The sequence below is a fragment of the Rhinatrema bivittatum genome, chromosome 6 (genome assembly GCF_901001135.1).
Source record: "Rhinatrema bivittatum chromosome 6, aRhiBiv1.1, whole genome shotgun sequence".
In the NCBI taxonomy this organism is placed as follows: Eukaryota; Metazoa; Chordata; class Amphibia; order Gymnophiona; family Rhinatrematidae; genus Rhinatrema; species Rhinatrema bivittatum.
In genome coordinates, this window is record NC_042620.1 from 59,241,839 (window position 1) to 59,268,015 (window position 26,177).

Here is a 26,177-nt window from a genome sequence, read left to right on the forward strand (position 1 = left end):
ACGAAGTAAGCGGAGGCCCATCACGCACTCACAGCAGTCTCAGGAGACCCTCTCTGACCAAGGGTGAAGAGGACAGCAGAACCTGGTTCTATGTTTAACTGAACTGTTTTTCTTTTCGTTTAAGGAGTTGTGATTCTAATCATATAGATGGCTAAAATTAGGGGGTTACTGTTTTATTGTTAATGTTTGCATGGTGTATTTTTTGCATGGGTGGGGGGGGGGGAGGCGGATGCTCGGGGACTTTGCCAAGCGGTGAATCGCACCCTTAAATCTTGATCCACATTTTAATTAAGTGGATTACTATGGGGTGGGTTATACTTAGTTCTTTGGGAACTTCATCTGTATTTGTTAATCGTTTCAATGGCGGGACCAGCAGGCTGTTACTAGCTACCGTACAAAATCTCTATGCTGGCGGGCAGATTTTTTATTGCCTCATTGTGGTCAGAGCCAATAATGTTTTATGCTTACTCGACCCATTTAAATTATGATTCAGGTTCTTTCTATTAACACTAAGGGTCTCAACACATATCGGAAGCGTCAGCTACTCAATGCTGATTTGAAGCGTTTCCGTGCCTCGATAGTGTATGTGCAGGAAACCCATATCAAGAAAAGGTATGAGAAGCTCCTTAAAAGCCGGGATTTTCCTCATGTCTTTCATGCTGCTGCTCATAAACACTCAAGATACATGGGCACGGGGATTCTGTTATCAGCGGACTTGCTCTTTGATCCAGTGTTAACTATCTTAGACGAGGACGGTAGATATGTCTTTCTTAAGCTTAGGATTGGGAGTGAACTCTATACCCTTATCTCCACTTATGCTCCTACTGGTAATCAAATCCCTTTTCTTCATCAGATTAAGTGCCTCCTACATGAGCATGGAGATGGTATGGTTTTATGGGGGGGGGGGGGGGGATTTCAACCTCACACTAAACCGTAAGCTAGACAACTCGTATCAGGGGAACCTTAACCTACTTTTGTCCCGTCCACAGTCTCATACTCTTCTACACTCTATAATGAAGGAATGGACTTTGACTGATGTGTGGCGCCATCGGAATCCTGGGTCTCGATCCTATACCTTTTATTCTGCACCACACAACTCCTATTCCCGCATAGACTTTTTCCTGTTGGATGCTAACCTTTTGTTACGGGTTCAGTCCAGTGAAATTGAACCTATCACGTGGTCGGACCACGGGATGGTCCGTTTAGAACTTTCTCTACAACAGGGACCTCGAGGCCATATTTTTTGGCGACTAAATACTTCTTTACTTAGGGAACAGCAGTTTCTACAAGCCATGACAGGGCGTTTGCAGGAATATTTTGACATCAATGCTCCCTCAGTTGAGTCTAAGGGCACTTTATGGGAATGCTCCAAGGCCGTGGCTCGTGGGTACTGTATTGCTAAAGCCTCGGCTCTTAAAAAAGATAGGGAGAGGAAAAGGCTTGGGTTATTACAAACGATTTCTGATTTGGCCAGACGGCATTTCCTGAGCCAATCTCCGACGATTTATAAAAAACTTTTGGCTGCCAGGCTAAATTTACAGACGCTTGATGACCACCAAATTATATATCAATTAGACTTGAATAAACAAGCCTTCTATGAAGGCAGTGATAAAGCTGGGAGATTTTTAGCTAAACAATTGAAGGCAAAAGTGATGCAGAGCAGTATCACCAAATTACAATCCCCTCAGGGATCGCTGATAGTGGATTCCCTTGAGATCCAAAATAGCTTTACCAGTTTTTATGCTTCTCTGTATGCCTCTCGCACAGACATTCTGGGATCTGATATTGTTGATTACTTAGCTACAGTGACCGTTCCATGCTTGTCTGAAGAGCAGCAAGTAGCTCTCGACAGCCCCATTTCTGAATTGGAAGTGCAGACCACTATTAAGGCCCTTAAAGCAAATAAATCACCAGGCCTTGATGGCTTACCTGGGGAGTATTACAAAGCCTTGTCGAGTACTTTGGTTCCTCATTTAACAGAATATTTTAACTGGGTCAGGGAGGGCGGTCCTATTCCTTCCCAATCAAATACAGCAGGCATCACTGTATTACCTAAGCCAGGTAGGGACCCAACCCTTTGCGGGTCTTATCGCCCAATCTCCCTTATAAACCAAGATTTAAAAATATTGGCCAGGATTTTAGCTGTACGCTTGAATAAGTACTTGCCTTCTATGATTCATACTGATCAAGTGGGATTTGTCCCTCACAGAATGGCTGCGGACAATGTCCGGAAAATTATTGATCTAATCTGGTGGACAAAGAGGGAGCGCATTCCTGCTGTGCTTCTCGCTATTGACGCAGAGAAGGCATTTGATTTAGTTCATTGGCCTTACTTATTCCAAACGCTACATAAGATGAACTTTGGCCCTTATTTCATTCAATGGATACTTCAATTGTATGACCGACCTAAAGCTATTGTAAAAGTGAATGGTGGTTATGGGGATACTTTCTCCATTGGTAGGGGCACGCGGCAGGGATGCCCTCTGTCTCCCCTGTTGTTTGCATTATTTCTTGAACCATTTGCAACCCGTATTAGGACCTCTTCGGCTATCCGAGGGGTGGAGCTGGGTTCCTGTCATTATAAACTCTCACTGTTTGCGGACGACATCATGTTTACGTTGACGGACCCTAGCTCTTCTCTGCAGGGGGTTGAACACGAACTGCGATCCTTTAGCAAGGTTTCGGGATTTACAGTAAATTTTGAGAAATCCGAGCTGTTGAATCTCACGCTAGCCCCATCCGCAGTGCAATTAATCTCTAATCAGTTCCCTTTTCGATGGGCCAAACACTCTTTAAAGTATTTGGGTATTTATCTAAATGCGGAAGTGACGGACCTGTATTCACTTAATTACAAACCCCTGATGCGTAAGGTGGATAGAGATCTTGACCAGTGGTATAGAGGGTCTTTCACGTGGCTGGGGAGAATAGCCATTATAAAAATGAATGTCTTGCCAAGGTATCTATATCTATTTTCCACGCTACCAGTGTTCCTCTCCTCTCGATTGTTGCATAGAATTCAAAGGAAAATTTTTGACTTTATTTGGAGGCGACGTCCTCCACGTGTGGCGCGTAGAACACTCTATCAGGTTAAACTTCTTGGGGGCTTGGGAGTACCTGATTTGTGAGCATACTATGTCGCATCCCAGTTATGGCCTGTTTTAGATATAGCTCGAGTCACCTCACCTAAGCAATGGGTTTCCATTGAACAATTTTTGACAGGGTCCTTGCCTTTGGGAGCGGTACTCTGGCAACCTCGAACTACCTGGAGATATATGGCACATCCTCCCTGGACGCTAGCTACCACTCTCAAGATTTGGGGTCAGTGGAAGACTAAGTTATTGGGAGATTATTCTTACTATTATGCCACATCCATTTTTCATAATACCGCTTTTGCCGCTGGTTACCAATCTAAAGACTTCCAGGCCTGGCAGGTGGCAGGCATTACAACCCTTGGCCATATGATGCAAGGGGGCGAGATAGTGCATTGGGAACAATTTACTTCCAAATATGCTTTGGGTATGAATCAATTTTTAGCTCACGCACAGCTCAGTCACTTTCTTAAAACTGCTATCACGTCTGGGAGATTTAGTCTCACTCGGTCCCTCTTTGAAAACTACTATGTTAATGCTGATCATCTAACAAAGGGGATCTCTAAAATTTATCAAATGCTTTTAGCACTAGATCCCTGGATCCCATCGCATATTAGGAAATGGGAGGAGGACCTGGGGGGACCGCTTACGGCGAAGGCCTGGGGTGTTATTTTTAAGAAGGCTACCACATGTGCTATCTCGGCAAGATTGCAAGAACATAGCTTTAAAATGTTATACCGCTGGCACTTTGACCCTGATAGACTGCATCGCATATATCCTTCTGTATCACAGCAGTGTTGGCGAGAATGTGGGGAAACAGGTACATACCTCCATGTCTGGTGGCAGTGTCCGAAAATTACACACCTGTGGCATACTATCGAGGGGTGGTTGGGTAATTTGCTAGGAGTATCCATCCACTGGGAACCGGCTTCTGCCTTATTAAATGCTACTACCGAAGGTCTTGATCAATATCAGCAAAAATTGTGTATTTATGTATTAATAGCTACACGTACTACTATAGCACAATATTGGAAATCAAACAAGATCCCGCAGCTCTCTGAAGTCCTGATAAAGGTTCAGCGATACAGACGACTGGACCACCTCACGGCGATCAAACATAATAGATTGCCCACATATACTAAAATATGGCGCCCCCTTATTCCTTGGGTACCGTAAAGGGTCCCATTCTATAGTTTACCTGCTGACATTATGCTTCCAATATGTCTGATTCTGATTACTGTCTATTATGACGTTTGTTGACGCTTAGATGGCATGTGCTGACCTAACTGTTCTTGATGATGATTAGCCATTGAATACACATTTATAGTAATACACATTTATAGTACTACAGATGTATGTTCCTTCTAGGGGAGGGGGGGGGGGAGGGGGTCTTTTACATTCTAGCGAGTAATATAAGCACTAGCTGGCATCATATCATCTTTTCCTTTCATGCTTCCAAGGATTGTATATTTAATGCTTTTCAGTATTGCAACTACATGTTACCTATCCAGCATTTACCAATATTGTAATATTATACTCACTGTATGATTTTGTTGACTTGAATTGTAATGCAAACTTTAATAAAAACATAAATATATAAAAAGCAATGAAGAAGGGAGTTGGGCTCGTTTGATTTAGGACAACTTTTGCAGTGCCTAGATTTACTTCACGCATATCCAGCATAACTCTCTGCTTCAACGGCAGGAGAGAAGAAAAACTGATACTTCACGCATATCCAGCATAGCTCCCTGCTTCAACGGCAGGGGAGAAGAAAAAACAACCAATAAGGGCTGTATAACATAGTCTGGGTACAACAAATAAGCATGGGTGTAGCTTGCTTATTGCGGCGGTTACTACCCCTACTGCCCCTAACTAATCAAGCTAGATATTTCACTTGGATGCAGGTCCATCACTGCTCTCTACATTAATGGTGGGGGTGGAAGGTAAATAGAACCAAGAGCTAAGAGAAACAGATAAGTATGAGAGAAAAAATGTGTGAAGCTTGCTGGGCAGACTGGATGGGCCATTTGGTCTTCTTCTGCCGTCATTTCTATTTTTCTATGTTTCTATGTAGATTTGTGCATCTAGGAGCTGGCACTGGAAAGAAGCATTAAGCTGCCTAACTTTCCGATACTGCCCAAACACCGCATCTGAGTCTGCCCAGAAATTTAGAGCTATACATTTAGCTGGTCATTCTGTCTAATTTTCAAAAGCTTTCATCGAGCTGGCTGATGAAAGCTTTTGAAAATTAGACAGAATGACCAGCTAAATGTATAGCTCTAAATTTCTGGGCAGACTCAGATGCGGTGTTTGGGCAGTATCGGAAAGTTAGGCAGCTTAATGCTTCTTTCCAGTGCCAGCTCCTAGATGCACAAATCTAGGCACTGCAAAAGTTGTCCTAAATCAAACTAGCCCAACTCCCTTCTTCATTAAAATATAATTACCTGAAAGCCCTATTCCCTTTTCCACCACTCTCCTAATATTCATTAAAAAATTACCAGTGGTCCTCATTCTATTCCCCTGAAACTTCTTAAAAAGAAAAGTACCCTTAAATTCCCAACCCCTTTCCCCTACCATTCTAATGCACCTCATTTTCCAAAAAAAGTGAGCCCCGAGTCTTACCATCCCCTTCGCCCCACCTCTAGAGGCTCCTTTAAAAAAAATTGTCTCATTGGCCCCATTTTCTTCTCCCCATCCTATCTGTGCTCCTTTTTAAAAAATTAAGAGAGCCCTGTGGCTAGCCATAACCTCCTTTCTGCTCTCTCCCTCAGAATATTTTACAAAAAATGACTGCAGGGGAAGTCCTGGGATCCCTTACCTGTTCCAATCCAAATAAGATAAACTGGTTAGTGTAATCCATGTAGAACATCTTAATTACAGCAATTCCCTATACAAACGTTTGCATAAAAAGCAATTCAGCCATTCACGACTGTTTCATAACACAGCAGCCTGCATTTTGATAAAGCTAAAATTATAGAATCATATCACTCCTGTCTATAATGAATTACATTGGTTACCAATTGCTTTTACAATTTATTTCAAAATTATATTTTTTTTTTTTAAGGATTGCTTTGTGGTTTTCTCTCATAAGTCACAATGGCATGTACCAAAAGAGCTTTATGCTCTCTATATGATGACCTTTTGGTCATTCCTGCTGTCAAAGATATTACATATATAGAGATGCAAAAGGGAGTTTTCTTATGCTATGTTCCCGATTTGTGGAATTCTGCACAACGACTATTGTGATTAAATAGAAAGTATTTAGTATTCCAAAAAAATGCAAAGGCTTTTAAGTATTGAGGCGACGATAAGGATAATTGATTTCTATTTATTTATTGTGTTACTTGACAATGTTTTCTTATTCTGTTCATGACTTATCAGGTACTGATTTTATATTAATTCTGTGCTTATTTATTCTTTATGGGGTTAATTTCCAAAGTGTTCTTCAGAGGATAAGCATGTAAAAATAGGAATATAAGTGGTTAAGTAGCATATATACTGGGATTATGCATGTAATTGCAGCATCACACATAAATGTTAGGGGGAAAAAGGGTAATTTGGGATGTTTGGGGGGAAGGGTTCAAGAGTACACTCAGAAGGTGCTATTTTCAAAGTGACATATGCATATACCAAACTTGTCCACATAATTTTATGCAATCTAATTAAGATACAAAGTGAAACTGAACTTGTCTTTTGTACGCAACTTTTAAATGGGAGGACTGGGTTATGAGATGGGGAACCAGGATGAAGTGCTAGGGGGGGCTGGGTGAAGTGGTCAATGTGTCAATGAACTGATGATCATGAGTACACACACAAGTATTTTCAGAGGTGGAGCACATGCTTTCTTTATAAAATCCATTCTACCACATAAATCTCAGGAATATTACATGCACATGCTACAATTATTATGGGGTAGATTTTCAAAGGGGTACGCGTGTATGATACGTGCGTACCCCCCGAAAACCTACCCCAAACCTCCCCTGCACGCGCTGAGCCTATTTTGCATAGGCTTGGTGGTGCGCGCAAGCCCCGGGACGCGCGTAAGTCCCGGGGCTTGCATGGAGGGGCGTGCCGGGGGCGTGACCGGGGGGGCGTGTTGCGAGTGACGCGGCATTTCGGGGGCGGGCCCAGGGGCGTGGTCGCGGCCTGGGAGCGTGGTCGAGGCCTCCAGACCAGCCCCTGGGTCGGGTGATGGCGCGCCAGCAGCCAGCTGGCGCGCGCAGATTTACGCCTGCTTTCTGCAGGCGTAAATCTGCCAACAAAGGTAGGGGGGGTTTAGATAGGGGAAGGGGGGGTGGTTTAGGTAGGGGAAGGGAGGGGAAGGTGAGGGGAGGTGGAAGGGGAAGATGAGGGGAGGTGGAAGGAAAGTTCCTTCCGAGGCCGCTCCGATTTCGGAGCGGCCTCGGAAGAAACAGGCAGCGCGCGCTGGGCTCGGCACGCTGCCTGGTTGCACAAATGTGCACCCCCTTGCGTGCGCCGACCCCGGATTTTATAAGATACGCACGGCTACACGCGTATCTTATAAAATCCAGCGTACTTTTGTTTGCGCCTGGTGCACGAAACAAAAGTATGGCCCACGCGTACATTTATAAAATCTACCCCTATGTGTGTAGAAGATATGTGCATAATTTTCTAAATTAGGTAGAGAAAAAATTCATTGTCTTAAATTACAAATATATACTGAAACATAGGCTTCCACTTTTGAGGCAGAAAAATATGGTATTTTTACAAACTCTGATGGGAGATACAATATTTATAAAATACTATAATAAATATCTGTGAGTTAACTTACATGCCTATTTGGGGATTTATGCAGACTATTTAAAATTGGGCTCATTGAGGAGGTAATTTTCAAAGGAGTTACATGTAAAAATGAAAGATACTATCATAGCAATTTTCAAAAGCCCACTTACACGCATAAAGTATATTTACACATGTAAACCCTAGTTTTATGTGAATAAATCCTTTTGAAAAATTATCCATTATGAATTTCACATTCTTGATCACCTAAGAACATATGAACATGCCATACTGGGTCAGAACAAGGGTCCATCAAGTCCAGCTTCCTGTCTCCAACAGTGGTCAATCCAGGTCATAAGAACCTGGCAAGTACCCATAAACTAAGTCTATCCCATGTTACTGTTGCTAGTCATAGCAGTGGCTATTTTCTAAATCAACTTAATTAATACCAGGTAATAGACGTCTCCTCCAAGAACTTATCCAATCCTTTTTTAAACACAGCTACACTAACTGCACTAATCCCATCCCCTGGCAACAATTCCAGAGTTTAATTGTGCGTTGAGTGAAAAAGAACTTTCTCCAATTAGTTTTAAATGTGCCACTTGCTAAATTCATGGAGTGCCCCCTAGTCTTTCTATTATCCGAAAAAGTAAATAACCTATTCACATTTACCCATTCTAGAACTCTCATGATTTTAAACAACTCTATCATATCCCCCCCTCAGCCGTCTCTTCTTCAAGCTGAACATTCCTAAACTCTTTAGTCTTTTCTAATAGAGGAGCTGTTCCATCCCCTTTATCATTTTGATCGCCCTTCTCTGTACCTTCTCCATCACAACTATATCTTTTTTGAAATGCGGAGAACAGAACTGTATACAGTATTCAAGGTGCGGTCTCACCATGAAGCAATAAAGAGGCATTATGACATTTTCCGTTTTATTCACCATTCCCTTTCTAATAATTCCCAACATTCTGTTTGCTTTTTTGAATGCCACAGCACACTGAACCGACAATTTCAATGATGCCTAGATCTCTTTCTTGGATGGTAGTAGTTCTTAATAATATTGTGTAACTATAGCATGGGTTATCTTTCCCTATATGCATCACCTTGCACTTATCCACATTAAATTTCATCTGCCATTTGGATGGCCAGTTTTCAGGCTCACAAGTCTTCCTGCAATTTATCACAATCCACTTGTGATTTAACTACTCTGAATAATTTTGTATCATCTGCAAATGTGATTACCTCACTCGTCGTATTTCTTTCCAGATCATTTATAAATATATCAAAAAGTACGGGTCCCAATACAGATCCTTGAGGCACTCCACTGCCCACTCCCATCCACTGATAAAATTGTCCATTTAAACCTACTCTCTGTTTCCTGTCTTTTAGCTCCCTCAAAAAAGTGAAGCAGACTTGCCTTGGGTAAAGCCATGCTGACTTTGTTCCATTAAACCATGTCTTTTTATATGTTCTGTGATTTTGATATTTAGAACATGTTCCACTATTTTTCCTGGCACTGAAGTCAGGCTAACTGGTCTGTAGTTTCCTGGATCACCCCTGGAGCCCTTTTTAAATATTGGGGTTATATTAGCCACCCTCCAGTCTTCAGGTACAATGGATGATTTTAATGATAGGTTACACATTTTTATTAATAGGTCTGAAATTTCATTTTTTAGTTCCTTCAGAACCCTGGGGAGTATACCATCCGGTCCAAGTGATTTACTACTCTTCAGTTTGTCAATTAGGCCTACCACATCTTATAGGTTCACCATGATTTGGTTCAGTCCATCTGAATTATTACCCATGAATACTTTCTCCAGAATGGGTATCTCCCCAACATCCTCTTCATTAAACACTGAAGCAAAGAAATCATTTAATATTTCCATGATGGCCTTATCTTCTCTAAGTGCCACTTTAAGCCCTCGATCATCCAAAAGTCCAACTGACTCCCTCACAGGCTTTCTGCTTCAGATATATTTTAAAAGGTTTTACTGTGAGTTTTTGCCTCTATGGCCAACTTCTTTTCAAATTCTTTCTTAGCCTGTCTTATCAATGTCTTACATTTAACTTGCCAACGCTTGTGCATTATCCTATTTTCTTCTGCTGGATTCTTCTTCCAATTTTTTAATGAAGATATTTTGACTAAAATAGCTTCTTTCACCTCCCTTTTTCACCATGCCGATAATCATTTTGCCGTCTGCCCACCTTTCTTAATGTGTGGAATACATCTGAACTGTGCTTCTAGGATAGTATCTTTTTTAGCATTGTGCACGCCTCTTGCACACTTTTTACATTTGTTGCTGCTCCTTTCAGTTTTTTTCGAACTATATTTCTCATTTTATCAAAGTTTCCCTTTTGAACGTTTAGCACGAGAGCCATGCATTTGCATACTGTCCCCCTTCCAGTCATTAATTCAAATTTCATCATATTATGATCACTTTTGCCAAGCGGCCCCACCACTGTTACCTATCTCACCAAATCCTGTGCTCCACTGAGAATTAGATCTAAAATTGATCCCTCTCTCGTCAGTTCCTTAATGAATTGCTCCATAAAACTGTAATTTATTCCATCCAGGAACTTTATCTCTCTAGCATGTCCTGATGATACATTTACCAGGTCAATATTGGGGTAATTGAAATCTTCCATTATTACTGCACTACCAATTTGGTTAGCTTCCCCAATTTCTCTTAGCATTTCACTGTCTGTCTCACCATCTTGGCCAGGTGGAATGTAGTATACTGCTATCACTATACTCTTCACCAACACACAAGGGATTTCTACCCATACAGATTTGATTGTGCATTTAATCGCATGCAGGATGTTTATCCTATTGGACTCTATGCCATCCCAGACATAAACCACCACACCGCCTCCCGGGTGCTCCTTTCTGTCATTGCGATATAATTTGTACCCAGTTATAGCACTGTCCCATTGGTTATCCTCCTTCCACCATGTCTCTGAGATGCCAATTAAGTCTATGTCATCATTCACTACTATACATTCTAATTCTCCCATCTTACTTCTTAGACTTCTGGCATAAGCATAGAAACATTTCAAAGCTGGATTTTTGTTTGTATTTTCATTCTGCTTATTAATTGATAGGGATAAGTTAGAATTTTTTAGCTCAGGTGAGTTTTTATTTACAGGCACTTGGACTACTTTTCTTATTATTGGAACCTCACTGTTGGGATGCCCTAACTCTAATATGTCATTAGTATCCTTTGAAGATACCTCCCTCTGAACCATGCATTTCTGAGCAACTGTCAGCTTTCCCCTTTTTTCTAGTTTAAAAGCTGCTCTATCTCCTTTTTAAAGGTTTGCGCCAGCAGTCTGGTTCCACCCTGTTTAAGGTAGAACCCATCCCTTTGGAAGAGACTCCCCCTTCCCCAAAAGGTTCCCCATTTCCTTACAAAACTGAATCCTTCTTCCTTGTACCATCGTCTCATCCATGCATTGAGACTCCAGAGCTCTGCCTGTCTCTGGAGACCTGTGCATGGAACAGGGAGCATTTCATTTTAGCTTTCTACCTAAGATCCTAAATTTGGCTTCCAGAACCTCCCTCCCACATTTTCCTATGTAGTTGGTGCCCACATGTACCATGACAGCCAGCTCCTTCCCAGCACTGTCTAAAATCCTATCTAGGTGACGCATGAGGTCCGCCACATTCGCACCAGGTAGGCATGTTACCAGGAGATCCTCACGCCCACCAGACACCTGGCTTACATCCCTACTTATGTTATTTTGTCTTAAAATTCTAAGGAATGCTGCCTAGAGCTTTTATTAAAATTGGACAACTAAATATTTAAGTAAATAAAATAATTAATAAATTCAAGTGACTATTAAAAGCCGCTTTTATCATCTATGTCAGCTACAGCAACTCCAACTACACACTGAGAGGATACGTTGATACGTGCATTCGTTTTCCCGTTCCCATTAAAGTCAATGGGGGAAGTATTTGCAGCCTATTTTTGGCTGCATCATGGCTGGATTACTGTAAGGTGCTATATAATGGCTTGATCACAAAACATGTACACCAGCCCCAATTAATCCAAATATAGCTGCACAACTTAAGAGGGTCACAAATGGTCTGACCTCATTATATACTTTCTGCAAAAAATTCACTGGCTACCAGTGCCGTACAGAACCAGTTTTAAAACTGTAGAAGCTTAAACATGGGATGGCAGAAAAAGACTATGCTGCCTAACTAGTCTGCCCATCCAACTACTCAGTTCTACAATCCTTACCACTCCTTCAGAAATCCCCTGTGCTTGTCCCATGCTTTCTTGAACTCAGATACTGTCCTTGTCTCCATCACTTCCATGGGAAGGCTGTTCCATGCATTCACCACCCTTTCTGTAAAGAAATATTTCCTTTGATTACTCATAAGTCCAAGCCCTTTCACCCTTATTTCATGAGCCCTCATTCCAGAGCCTCCTTTCCATTAAGAGGCCTGACACCTGTGCATTGATACCCTGGATATATTGTATTTAAATGTCTCTGTCATATCTCTGATGTCCTGTTTTTCCTTTTCAGTATACATGTTTAGATCTTCAAGCATCTCATATACTTTAAAGTGGAGATCACTAACCATTTTCGTAGCCACCCTCCTGATAGACTCCATCCAATCTTTATCCTTTGAAGTTGTGGTCTCCAGAATTTTACATAGTATTCCAAATGAGGTATCACCAGGCATCTATATGGGGTAACATCCCCTCTTTTGTCTGCTGTCTATTACTATCCCTGTGCACACAAGCATCTTTCTAGCTTTTGCTGCCACCTTATCTACCAGTTTGGTCACCTTGAAATTATCAAATATGTTCACTCCCAAATCCTGTTCTTGTTTTCTGTGTAGAAGAATTTTGTCCCATATATTGAACTGCTTCCTTGGATTTTTGCATGACTTTGAATTTTTTATCTTTAAATCTTAGCTCATTCCGCAAACTTCACTAGATCCTTCTTCATGGTTTCCAACCTTTCTGGGTATCTACCCTATTGCAGGTTCCGGTAGGGATGTGCAGCCAGAAAGTATTCATTGCATTCAGGATACATATTCATTGGGAAGCATATTCGTTGCATTCGTACAATGGCGCCCCGATACGTTGATACGTGCATTCGTTTTCCCGTTCCCATTAAAGTCAATGGGGGAAGTATTTGCAGCCTATTTTTGGCTGCAGAATTGGGGTTTTATTATCAATTTTGATGAAGCTTCTGGGGAGCAATCATCAGAACAACAAAAGAGCTCCAAGGTACATAGTCTGTGGCAAAGTGGCACCAAAGTGGCATGAATAGGCTAAGTTCCTTTAAAGGGGCAAAGGGGTACCAAGAGTGGCAAGAAGAGTGCTTTAATAGAGGAACAAAGCAGCAGTGAGAGTATCAAAAACACACCACAGCTTCAAAAGAGAGCACCTATAACAGATGCATGAACCCTCGAAGGCAGCACGACAGGCAAAGCGGCAAGACAAGTGGCATCAATGACCTAAAGCACAATGAAGGAGGAACATAGCAAGCAGAAAGACTAGCACCAACACACTGAGCAACCATGATAGTGGCAAGAACACCACAAGGAGTTGAGTGAGTCATTTGGTGTATAGCAGCAAGGCAGAGTGGCAGAGGGTAGATACAGGCTGGCTATACCCGGGGAGAGTTCCCTTTCCTTTGTGCAGGAAAGGGCTCCCTAGAATGGGTTTGCCCCTAGAGTGGGGTATTTCCGTTGGCATCTAGTGAGCTCTCGATGGTCTTTTAAAATCTGGTAGAGTTAGCAGATATGCAAACGAGAATTTTCAAGGCCGAGGTGGAGGAGGTTACCATGTAAACACGGTTCAACATGGGTCAGAGGGTAGATTCAGGCTGGCTACACCCGGGGAGAGTTCCCTTTCCTTTGAGCCGGGAAGGGCTCCCCGGAATGGGTTGGCCCCTAGAGTGGAGCATGAGTCTTCAAAGAGTGGCGACCTGGAGCAGGGTCTCACTGTGAGCATGGTCTCACTGTGTTGTGTTTGCCACAGTCTATGTACCTTGGAGATCTTTTCTTGTTCTGAACATGGGTAAACAGGTGGTAAGAGATAGGCTGTAACAACGGGGAGAGTTCCTGTTCCTTTGAGCAGGAAAGGGCTCCCTGGAATGGGTTGGCCCATAGAGTGTATAATGGTACAAATTGTTAGGAATTAAGCATTTGCAAACAGATCATGACTTTATAAGCAAGACGGAGGACGTTCTCTTCTCTGCCCTGAAATTAAAGAAAACAGCTTGTTTTATTTAAGAATCCATGCTGTGAAGGATTACTAGTTTGAATTGCCAGAGACTGAGGTTTCCCTTTCAATGAGGGTTCAGCCGTTAGGACTGGTCATACGGCCTGGACTGACAGGCACAGCATTCGAGGACAGAGGTGTATCCCACCTAGGGACATAATACCTGGACGGACAGGCACAGCAATGAAGGTCAAACACTTGTAGGGACATACTGTGGCTCCCTATGGGGCTCCTCTCCGAAGGTGTGGATATCTGCCACAGTACCCAAGAATCCACCTAAACACCACTAACCATAACAGTTGGGATGCCCTAACTCTCCTGTTTCATTAGTATCCTTCAAGGATACATTTCTCCGAACCATGCACTGCTGGGTGACTGTTCGCTTTCCCCCTTGTTCTATTTCAAAAGCTGCTCTATCTCCTTTTTGAAAGTTAGTGCCAACAGCTTGGTTCCACCCTGGTTAATGTGGAGCCCATCCTTTCGGAAAAGTCTCCCCCTTCCCCAAACGTTTCCCCAGTTCCTTACAAAACTGAATCCCTCTTCCACGCACCATCGTCTCCTCCACGCTTTGAAACTCTGGAGCTCTGCCTGCCTCGGGGGACCTGCACATGGAACAGGAAGCATTTCAGAGAATGCTACCCTGGAGGTTCTGGATTTCAGTTTTCTACCTAAAATTCTAAATTTGGCTTCCAGAACCTCTCTCCCACATTTTCCTATGTCGTTGGTGCCCACATGTACCACAACAGCTGGTTCCTCCCCAGCACTGTCTATAATCCTAGGTGACGTGTGAGGTCTGCCACCTTCACACCAGGCAGGCAAGTTACCAGGCGGTCCTCATGTCCACCAGCCATCCTGCTATCTACATTTCTAATAATTGAATCACCAACTATGATGGCCGGCCTAACCCTTCCCTCCTGGGCAGTAGGCCTGGGAGACTTGTCCTCAGTGCGAGAGGACAATACATCACTTGGAGAGCACGTCTTTGCTACAAGATCACTTCTTGCTATACCAGGGTGATGTTCTCCTACTGGGAGATCTTTCTGATCCAAGGCAGCACTGGGGCTGCCAGACTGGATTTGGGACTTGGCTAGTATGTCGCTGAAGGTCTCATCAATGTACCTCTCTGTCTGCCTCAGCTCCTCCAAGTCTGCTACACTAGCCTCCAGAGATCAGACTCATTCCCTGAGAGCCAGGAGCTCTTTGCACCTACAATCTCTCACCGGGGGGGAAAAAATCATACACGTGGCACTCAATGCAAAAGGCTGGAAAGCTCCCCTCTTGCTGCTGGACTGCTGTCTTCATCTTAGAATTATTGAGTTTCAATTTAAGTTTACAATACTAAGGGGGTTGGAATTAGAGTACTTTAAATTTACAGAAGTATTTACTAATTAATCTGCTATTTGTTTATGATACTAAGGGAGTTGGAATTATAATACTTTAAATTTACAGGTGAATGTATTAATTAATCAGCTAGTGTCCTTTAAGGAGATGATTAAACTTTCAATAAGGGCTGGTACAATAGTATGATTTAGATAAGACCCTGATGAGAAAGTGTCTGATGCCTAAAAATCAAGGGTTGAGTGTTGGGAAAGACAGACACTAGAATTAACTATCTCTGGCTTGCTTATTACCTCAGACACACACAAACTCTAAAGAATATGTCCCTCTATTTCACCTTTCAGCAAACTTTTATACTTACTAATCCTCTTTCACCACCATTAATTTGATCTTCACTCAGTTAATTGAAGGGTTTGAGATTTCCGGGGGATATATACTGGGAGCAGTATGGAGATGAGCCTTCCGGTCAAATTCTACTGCAAAGGGTGCGGGGCCTCTGGAAGCTGGGGCTGTGGAATTCAATCTCTGGATCGCTTGTGGTGACTTCTGGACTCCTCTCCCAGGGGACGCTAGGAGCAGTATGCAGATGAGTCTTCCAGTCCCCTTCTACTGCAAAGGGTGCAGGGCCTCTGGAAGCTGGGGCTGTGAAATTCACTCTCTGGATCGCTTGCGGTGACCTCTGGACTCTTCTCCCAGGGGATGCTGGGAGCAGTATGCAGATGAGCCTTCCAGACCCCTTCTACTGCAAAGGGTGCAGGGGCAGGGCAGGGGGGTGGTGCAAGGCCTCTGGAACCTGGGGCTGTAGAATTCAATCCCAACATTCTGTTTGCTTTTTTAACTGCCGCAGCACACTGAACCGACGATTTCAATGTGTTATCCACTATGACACCTAGATCTCTTTCTTGGATTGTAGCACCTAATATAGAACCTAACATTGGTAACTATAGCATGGGTTATTTTTCCCTATATGCATCACCTTGCACTTATCCACATTAAATTTCATCTGCCATTTGGATGCCCAACTTTCTTGTCTCACAAACTCTTCCTGAAATTTATCACAATCCGCTTGTGATTTAACTACTCTTAATAATTTTGTATCATCTGCAAATTTGATTACCTCACTCGTTGAATTCCTTTCCAGATTATTTATAAATATATTGAAAAGTACAGGTCCCAACACAGATCCCTGAGGTACTCCACTGCCCACTCCATTCCACTAAGAAAATTGTCCATTTAATCATTCTCTCTGTTTCCTGCATTTAACCAGTTTGTAATCCACGAAAGGACATTGCCACCTATCTCATGACTTTTTACTTTTCCTAGAAGCCTCTCATGAAGAACTTTGTCAAACGCCTTCTGAAAATCCAAATACCCTACATCTCCTGGTTCACCTTTATCTATATGTTTATTAACTCCCTCAAAAAAGTGAAGAAGACTTGCCTTGGGTAAAGCCATGCTGACTTTGTTCCATTAAATCATGTCTTTCTATATGTTCTGTGATTTTGATATTTAGAACATTTTCCACTATTTTTCCTGGCACTGAAGTCAGGCTAATTGGTCTATAGTTTCACGGATCACCCCTGGAGCCCTTTTTAAATATTGGAGTTATATTAGCCACCCTCCAGTCTTCAGGTACAATGGATGATTTTAATGATAGGTTACAAATTTTTACTAATAGGTCTGAAATTTCATTTTTGAGTTCCTTCAGAACCCTGGGGTGTATACCATCTGGTCCAAGTGATTTACTACTCTTCAGTTTGTCAATCAGGCCTACCGTGCTAAACCTTACCTCATGCTAAACCTCTTCTAGGTTCACCGTGATTTGGTTCATTCCATCTGAATCATTACCCATGAAAACCTTCTCCGGAATGGGTATCTCCCCAACTTCCTCTTCAGTAAACACCGAAGCAAAGAAATTGTTTAATCTTTCCATGATGGCCTTATCTTCTCCAAGTGCCCCTTTAACCCCTCAATCATCTAATGATCCAACTGACTCTCTCACAGGCTTTCTGTTTCAGATATATTTTTAAAAGTTTTTATTGTGAGTTTTTGCCTCTACGGCCAACTTCTTTTGAAATTCTCTCTTAGCCTGTCTTATCAGTGTCTTTCATTTAACTTGCCAATCCTTATGCATTATCTTATTTTCTTCTGTTGGATCCTTCTTCCAATTTTTGAATGAAAATATTTTGGCTAAAATAGCTTCTTTCACAAGACCTTTTAACCATGCCGATAATCGTTTTGCCTTCTGTCCACTTTTCTTAATGTGTGGAATACATCTGGACTGTGCTTCTAGGATGGTATTTTTTAACAATCTCCAAGCCTCTTGCACACTTTTTACATTTGTAGCTGCTCCTTTCAGTTTTTTTTTTAACTATCTTTCTCATTTTATCAAAGTTTCCCTTTTGAAAGTTTAGCACGAGAGCTGTGGATTTGCTTAATGTCCCCATTCAAGTCATTAATTCAAATGTGTTCATATTATGATCACTAATGCCAAGCAGCCCTACCACCATTCTCTCTCACCAAATCCTGTACTCCACTGAGAATTAGGTCTAAAATTGTTCCCTCTCTCATCGGTTCCTGAACCAATTGCTCCATAAAACTGTTATTTATTCCATCCAGGAACTTTATCTCTCTAGTATGCCCCGATGATACATTTACCCAGTCAATATTGGAGTAATTGAAATCTTCCATTATTACCACACTACCAATTCGGTTAGCTTCCCTAATTTCTCTTAGCATTTCACTGTCTGTCTCACCATCTTGGCCAGGTAGAAGGTAGTATACTGCTATCACTATACTCTTCCCCAACACACAAGGGATTTCTACCCATACAGATTCCATTGTGCATTTAATCTCATGCAAGATGTTTATCCTATTGGACTCTATGCCATCCCGGACATAAAGTGCTACACCGCCTCCTGGGTGCTCCTCTCTGTCATTGTGATATAAATTGTACCCCGGTATGGCACTGTCCCATTGGTTATCTCCTTCCACCATGTCTCTGAGATGCCAATTAAGTCTATGTCATCATTCACTGCTATCACAATTCCAATAGCAAGTCACCCAGTAAGATTTAAACCCATTGATTATATGCATCAATCTTATTCTTATTCTTTTTATATTTATTTTGTATTATATTTTTATTACAATTTGTAGGACCTCCAAGTCCACAGTGTATATAAGTCACACACTGCTTCTACTCATAAGTCCAATTTTATTTTATTATAGTGTATTAATTCCTCTTAAAAATTGTACCCAAAAATCAGGGATTTCAAAGTTTCTTATTCAGTTTTCTATATCAGAGGTCACTACCAGAACAGTCTTAATCACGAGAGCATAAAAAGAAACTTCCCACTTATCTCAATGTCATCATTGCCCCAACATGGATCCATGTTTCGAAATCTGCCTCAAGGGGTACTCTTTATATATTGGAAACTCTTCTCATCTTTAGTCAACAAGACCACTCTCAAATACAAACTTCACGTACTACTATCTCTTACATTTTTAAATTTTCATTTAGAATACCATGGCGTCGGCTCAGCTCTTTAAATCTTCCCATGAATGGAAATTACATTTTCCAAAACAGGAGCAGGCTTTAATAGCTAAGCGCATTGAAAAGAAGTACAGAAAAGCAGAAAAAATTGCTTTTCTGTACTTCTTTTTTAAAGTAAAAAAAATAAAATAAAATAACTCGGCAGACCGAGTTATGAAGACCGACTCCGGTAAACTCCACAACCATTTTCATTACTGGCAGACAGGCAGGTTATGAAAACCAGGGCCGGGTTTACCGCATCGGTCTTCATAACCGGCAGCGACAGTGGGTCGCGTTAGCAAGGAAGATCTAAGGTTGTGTAAGAGACTCTAGCGCCTCCTTCCTAGCGCGACCCCCTAATTTACATATTGCATGGTGCCCCCCTTTGCGGGCACCATGTGTGCGTTAAGAAAGTGGGTGCTGAAAAGTCAGATTATTGCATCAGCCCCTTTGTGCAGGGCACGACTCAGATGTTAGCAGTGTTACAGGCTTTATCTCCTCTTCCCAAAGATTGTTGTTTAGTTACACTGGATGTTGAAGCCCTTTACACAAATATTTCTCAAAAACAAGAATTTAGTATGATTGAAAATATTTTGGAGACACGAGAATGAAGTCATCGAGTTCCCACATCTTTTTTGATGTCCTTGATGGAATTGGTATTATTTCATATTTTTTTATGTTTGAATCATGTTACTATCTCCAAGTTCAAGGAGTGGCAATGGGGGCTTTTGTAGCCCCTGACATAGCAAACTTGTTTGTAGCTCACTTTGAAGAGAATATTTTGTATCCCTCTTCATGGTTTAAGACCATCATAATTTGGCAATGGTACATAGATGATATATCTTTCATCTGGTCATCTTCTTGTGAGGAGTTACAAGAGTTTTTGACATGGATAAATAGTCAAAATGGGTCTTTGAAATTTTTGATGCAATATGACAAATATTCAGTTTTGGATATTACCATCATCAGAGAAGGGGATGCGCTGAAGACTACTCTTTACCGAAAAAAGACAGATCGTTATCAGTTTCTATAGTATTCGAGTTATCATCTGAAGAAATTGAAAGATAGTTTGCCCATTAGTCAATTTCTACATTTGAGATGAATATGTTCTACTTTGGCTGAGTTTAAATCCCAATCTGAAGTGATGTTTATTCGGTTTTTAGATAGAGGATATCCACGCTCTTTGATTAAGAAGGCTTACAAAAGGGCTTTATTTGCTAATAGAAACCTCTTGTTAGACTACAAATCTGGAAAAGATTACAGTAGATTGACTTGTGTCCTACATTATAGTAATCATGCAAAATATGTCATGGGTATTCTACGGAAACATTGGTCCATTCTATCTCTACATGAAAGGTTCAGTAATCTCCCAAGGTTTTCTTTTGCGAGGAATAAAAACATCCAAGACAGAGTGGTTTGTGCTTGTTTGAGAATGGAACCTAAGGGAACTTGTGTACAGTCAATGAAAGAAAATTTCCCGTGTGGCTCACGTGAGATGTGTGCACAAGCAATAATTGGCCCACTGTGGCAATACCTGGGTTTGAATCAGACAATTTTTTTGGATGCATTCACAAATTGTGATACAAGTTCAGTAATTTATATTCTACAATGTCCGTGTGATTTAATTTATGTAGGTCACACAAAGAAAAATGAGGACACAATTAATAGAACACAAAAGCTATATTAAAACATCAAAAATAACTGCTCCAAAGGTGACCCATTGTCTAGAGAAAACACATCAGTTTAAGGAATTTAAATGGACAATCTTGGAGTCTGTTGTACCGTCAGTGAGAGGGGGAATATTCAATCTTTTCTGAACTGCCGTGAACAATTTTGGATTTTCAAACTGGACTCCGTGCAACCTAAGGGTCTTAATGAGGTGATCAACTAGTACTCTTTAATTTAATTTAATAGGAGAATAAAAATGAGAGAATGTTTGGAACCTGTTCTTTAAGACGAAGTAGTTTCAGCCGCACATTTATCTTTCTGCATTTGGAGTGAATGAGTAATAGCCTCATTCACATGCATTTGCATGTGATGAGCACTAACTCATTCACTCCGAGTCGGACGCATGTTAAATAGGCGCTAAGCCCCCTATTGCATTAGGGGGTGGATTAGCGCCTATATAAACTGTGTGCTCAGCTGAGCACACTGTATTGCATCAGCCCCAAAGGAAGCCATCCACTGAACAAATGGTTTAAGGAAAAAATCCAAAAAATTTGATAACGGTTCCAAAATGGATCCTCTACTTACCACAATGGGGCATCCTGGAGGTTGTTCAAGATTTTTGTGAATCTTTGGGAGAGTATACAATGCCAGACATACCGGATGTTCTACCTGTAATGCCCTTATCTCTCTGTTGGAAAGAAACTCTCCTCAATTCTCTGTTGGATAATTTCCCTTAATCGATCCTTCAACTCCACTATAGGGTGTGCTGTAAGTACTTGATAGTATGTCTTATCTGTCAATTGACGATGAATCTCTCTTATACAATCACTTCTCTTTTGGACCACTATGGACCACTATCATTCACTGCTATACATTCTAATTCTCCCATCTTACTTCTTAGACTTCTGTCATTAGCATACAAACATTTCAAAGTTTGTTTTTTGTTTGTATTTTCATTCTGCTTTTTAATTGATAGGGATAAGTTAGAATTTTGTAGCTCAAGTGAGTTTTTAGTTACAGGTACTTGGACTACTTTTCTTTTTTTGAAACCTCACTGTCAGGATGCTTTAATCCTAATGTGTCATTAGTATCTTTTGAAGATACAAACAGTCTAACTTCTGTTTATTCACTGCCTTACTGACTACTAAAAGCACAAACACAGAGATAATGTTTCTGTCTATTGCCAGGACTATATCTTTTGTGCCTTTCAACAGAGACTGAATAATACTGTTCCTCCCTGTTTATTTATGTAATACATAGCTACAACATTGTCTGTTTCTTTCTGTATAATCCTTCCCTTTATGAATTGCTCATAAGCTATGAGTGCTTTAAAATAGCTTTTAATTCCTTGAGATATATGTGTAGCTTTTGTTTTTGCTTGGTCCATAGGCCTAAAGTATGGATTTTGTCCAGAAGTGCATCTCAGTTTTGATTTGATGCATCAGTCATCAATGTTTTTTTGAATCAGAGGAGGATGAGAGGAATGTCCCCATAAGAGACTGGGTGGGTGATTCCATCATTTGAGAGAACAAAGATGGGATGTGTGAAAAATATCCTATATGATAGTGGTCAGGAATTCTGATTTTAATGATGCTTCAGGTGTCACTGAGCTATTTTCATAGGTAATCATGCAAAAGGAATTAAATGGATTACAACTGCCATTTTGCCTAGTAGTTCCACAAATTTCCTGGCCAAGACAACTGTCTGACAGAATAATGAACTTATATTTTAGTCATTCTTTGAAGAAGGAGAAAAAAGCCATTCCTCTCTCTGTGCCTATTTTAGAAACATAGAAATGATGACAGAAAAGGACCAAATGGTCCATCCAGTCTGCCTAGCAAGTCCACGGTAGCATCTGCCGCACCATGCAAGTATCCCCAATGCTTAACAGATTTCCAGTCCATAAAAGTTGGGCCCTCTTTGGTTACTGTTTGAATCTAATTCTTGGTTATCCTTTGCCATTAAACAAGAAACAATGTTGAGTTGCATCAAAAAGTATCAAGCTTATTGGTTAAGGGTAGTAACCGCCACATCAGCAAGTTATCCCCAGATCATAGGAATTGAGGCCCTAGTTGGTTGTTGTCTGAATCCAATTCCCCTTTTCCCCTGCCATTGAAGCCTATAAACTCTCAATGGGATTTTTCATAATTCAGTACAAACCCTATAGAGAAAAGAGTTTGAATTGAGAAGGCTATTTACATTTTGGCTTCTTGTAAGGATCTTCTCAATATTAGCCAGTTATCTTAGTATGTAAAGACTAATAACTGATTTTTCTTACATAGGCTACTAACACTGCCATACTCTTTATGAAGATTCTTGGTACTGTTGAAAGACCAAATATAAAGGCTTTGTAGTGATAGTGGTTGTTATATATTGCAAACTTGAGATATTTCCTATGATCTGTATGGATGGGAATATAAGTGCATAACTGCATACAACCTTGAAATCTAAGACTGTCAACCAGTCAATGATTTCCAGAAGAGGTTGGTTGATAGATTTTTCATTCTGAATGTTTCTTACTTGTGAAATTTGTTGAATTCTTTCAAGTCTAAAATGTGTACTGGCTGCCATACCATTTACTTTATACCTAGGAGGGGTTCATGTCACTAATTTGCTTTCATACTCTTCACTCTATGCCTTAGGGTATCAATGCCACTGTTGGTGCTGTTTTGCCCGTCTTTTTGTGCTTTGTGGTGTTCAAATTTGTGCAACTTTGCCCTTTCATGGTGGTTTGAGCTATTCATGCCATTGTTGGTACCCTTTGCCCCTCTTTTGGTGCCAGGATTATTCATGCCATTCTTTGAATCTTGAGGTGCTGTTGTCTCTGCTGCTGATGCCTGCCAACAAGTTTTATAAAACTTAGATGGATAACCCCAAATTAAAAGTCAAGCATTGGATGTATTACTTCCTCCATTGACTTTAATGGAAACAAATGAAAAGAATGACACAAATGAACTCATCCAAACCAAATGATAAAAGGAAACTGAATTGAAAATATGAATCAAGCCAAATGTTTATTCTGAGCATACCCCTATTGAATACTAAACTAAAGACAACCCTCCAAAAAAAAAACAAAAAAACAAAAAATGTTACCTTTGCTGCTAAGTGGCTTCTTAGGAACTGACCCCTTAAATGAATGAAAAATTGGTCCATGAAGAAGAATGTATGGGTTTTAGTTCAAAATCAGCAAATGGATTTGAAATTGTTACAGTTATATAACATAATATTGAAGATCACTTTAAACGTATAAGACTGAGTCATAAAAACTGCCACATTGATTAAGACCAAGCCCAGCATCATGTTTCTAACAGTGGCCAAGCCAGATCACAAGTCCCTGGAAGGATCGTAAAATAGTACATAGATTCCATATTGCTTACTCCCAAGAATAAGCAGTGACTTCCTTCAAGTCTATCTGGTTAATAACAGTTTATGGATTTTTCCTCCAGGAATTTGTCCATGGTAACTACTTATACCATGAAGCTTAGGATTGAGTCTACAGATTCCATTCTATTATGTTTCTTAACAATGTCTAAATTACAAGAGATACTCAGTCCATAGTGTTCTTTCAAATAAATAATGAGGCCATCTTGGGAGAGATTTAACTCTTTGCCATAGAAATGTGCTTCTATGCATAATTTTTTGTTCATCTCAAAATAGGGATCTATGCTTACAATGTTCTTAATTGAAAATTAACCACAGTGTGATTTATTTTGCTGATGGTACTAAGATTAGACAACAGTCAATTTAAATAAAAAGTTGCATACCAATACTTGTGCAGCTTTCCTCATCTGGATTTAGTGTCCAACCATCATAACAGGAGCATTTTACAATATTTTTGTCTTGTTCACAAACTTGACTACATTTAAGGTGTTCAGTACAGTAATCAACCACATCACAAGTCTTGTTGTCTGAGTTTAGGTATAGTCCTGGGGGGCAAGAGCACGTACTTCCTCTTCCAGGAACAACAGTGCACAGATGGCTGCAGCCACCATTACTTAGAGAACATTCATCTACAAAAAAAACAAAAACAAAGAAAAGAGGTTCAGAGATGCAATGCCAACCAATTTATATAGTTAGAAATACTAAAGGACAGACAAGAAATCTTAAAAAACAAAAACTAATTGGGGGCAATTTTTGACACTGTTCACAAATGAGTGAACCCACGTGTACTATTTACCTGCAAGCTATCCACCAATTTTGAAAGTAATGGTATACATATATTTATACTTTGAAATTTGCTGCTGTTACAAGATATGTGCAATCACTTTTTTTTTTCTGAGGGTGATTTTGCCTGGAAAATACATGTGAAAATCTGAAAATACTATCTTCAGGCATGGTTTTCCTTCCTGATCTAAAAAGCCCCTGCAAATATCTCCTCTTGGTGAAGTTAAAAGTACATGTTTGGAAAAATGCACATACTGAGGAAGAGCAATTCTCAGCCAGCTGATCATCATAGGTAAAATGCTTTTGCCAAGGAGAAGTAGGATGGCAGTCCACACAAGTTGATGTAACATCATCCCATGGAGCCTGGTCTGGAACTTTTATGTCAAAGTTTCTAGAACTATGACTATGCTATTGAACATCTCCAGCATGTCAGTATACCATCTGTCCATGTGAATGTCCCTTCAGCCTCTTCTTTTCTGAAGCACCCACTGGTCATATTTCCACACACTCCTGCTCCTAGACCTGTATTTTAAGACTTTTTGGTCACAAAATCATTTGTTGTGGAGTCCTGTAGTCTTGTTCTGTCTCTTGAAAGTTTTCTTAGGTTGGATTTTCCATCAATTATGTAGGTTTATTTCCATCTCCGTGTCAGATTGATGCATTCAACAGGCATTGAACATCCAGCTGCCATTGAGTTTGACTTTCTTTCCTTCATTTTCCAGTAAGCCATGCCTAGTAAACTCCAGCTATGCCCTCATTGAACTAGGGTTATATCTGTAACTGATCCTCATGATAAATGTAGCCTGTGCCAGGGGGGAAATGCTTGACATAAAGAGGTGTCAACTATATGAAACAGTGTCCCTGAGGAGACGATGAGCCCGACTGGAACTGATGGAAAAGCACTTTGGAAACTGGCAGTCCATCAGTGGCATCAACATTGAAGGTCCCTGGGGCTGTACCATTTGAGGATGATGGGGGTGAAGACACAGCCTGAGATGGCATTTTTCTTTGAGTAGGGAGTGGGGATAGAACCAACAATTCTACCCCACTCACAGAATGTCCAATTCATACCCCCTGACTTGGGACTTGGGACCATTTCTAGGATTCCAGACCTTGACTCAATTTGTCCGCTTGAATATTCTCAGCCTCCAAATATGTGGCTTTGAGGATCCTTCCCTGAGAGAGAAGGCCCAGTCGCATATCTGGACACATTACTGACACAGGAGGTACAATCCTGTTCCTCCTTGCTTGATGATATAAGATTTAGTCACTGAGTTGTCCATTTAGATGAAAATATCTTTGTTGACCAAGCCATCTCTAAAAGTCCTCAGACAACAACCAACCACCTGAAGCTATCTGATGAAGCTTTATCTTAGTTGACCAGAAATCTTGGATGCA

At 40.9% G+C, this 26,177-nt stretch overlaps 1 protein-coding gene across 1 annotated transcript in view; it reads right to left on the reverse strand.

Annotated features, from left to right (window-relative positions):
• LRP1B (LDL receptor related protein 1B) overlaps positions 1-26,177 on the reverse strand; it is a 3,516,099-nt gene that overhangs the window by 1,479,744 nt on the left and 2,010,178 nt on the right. Inside the window, 1 exon segment of the mRNA XM_029607894.1 lies at positions 24,380-24,625. Within this exon segment, the coding sequence (XP_029463754.1) occupies positions 24,380-24,625 (246 nt within the window).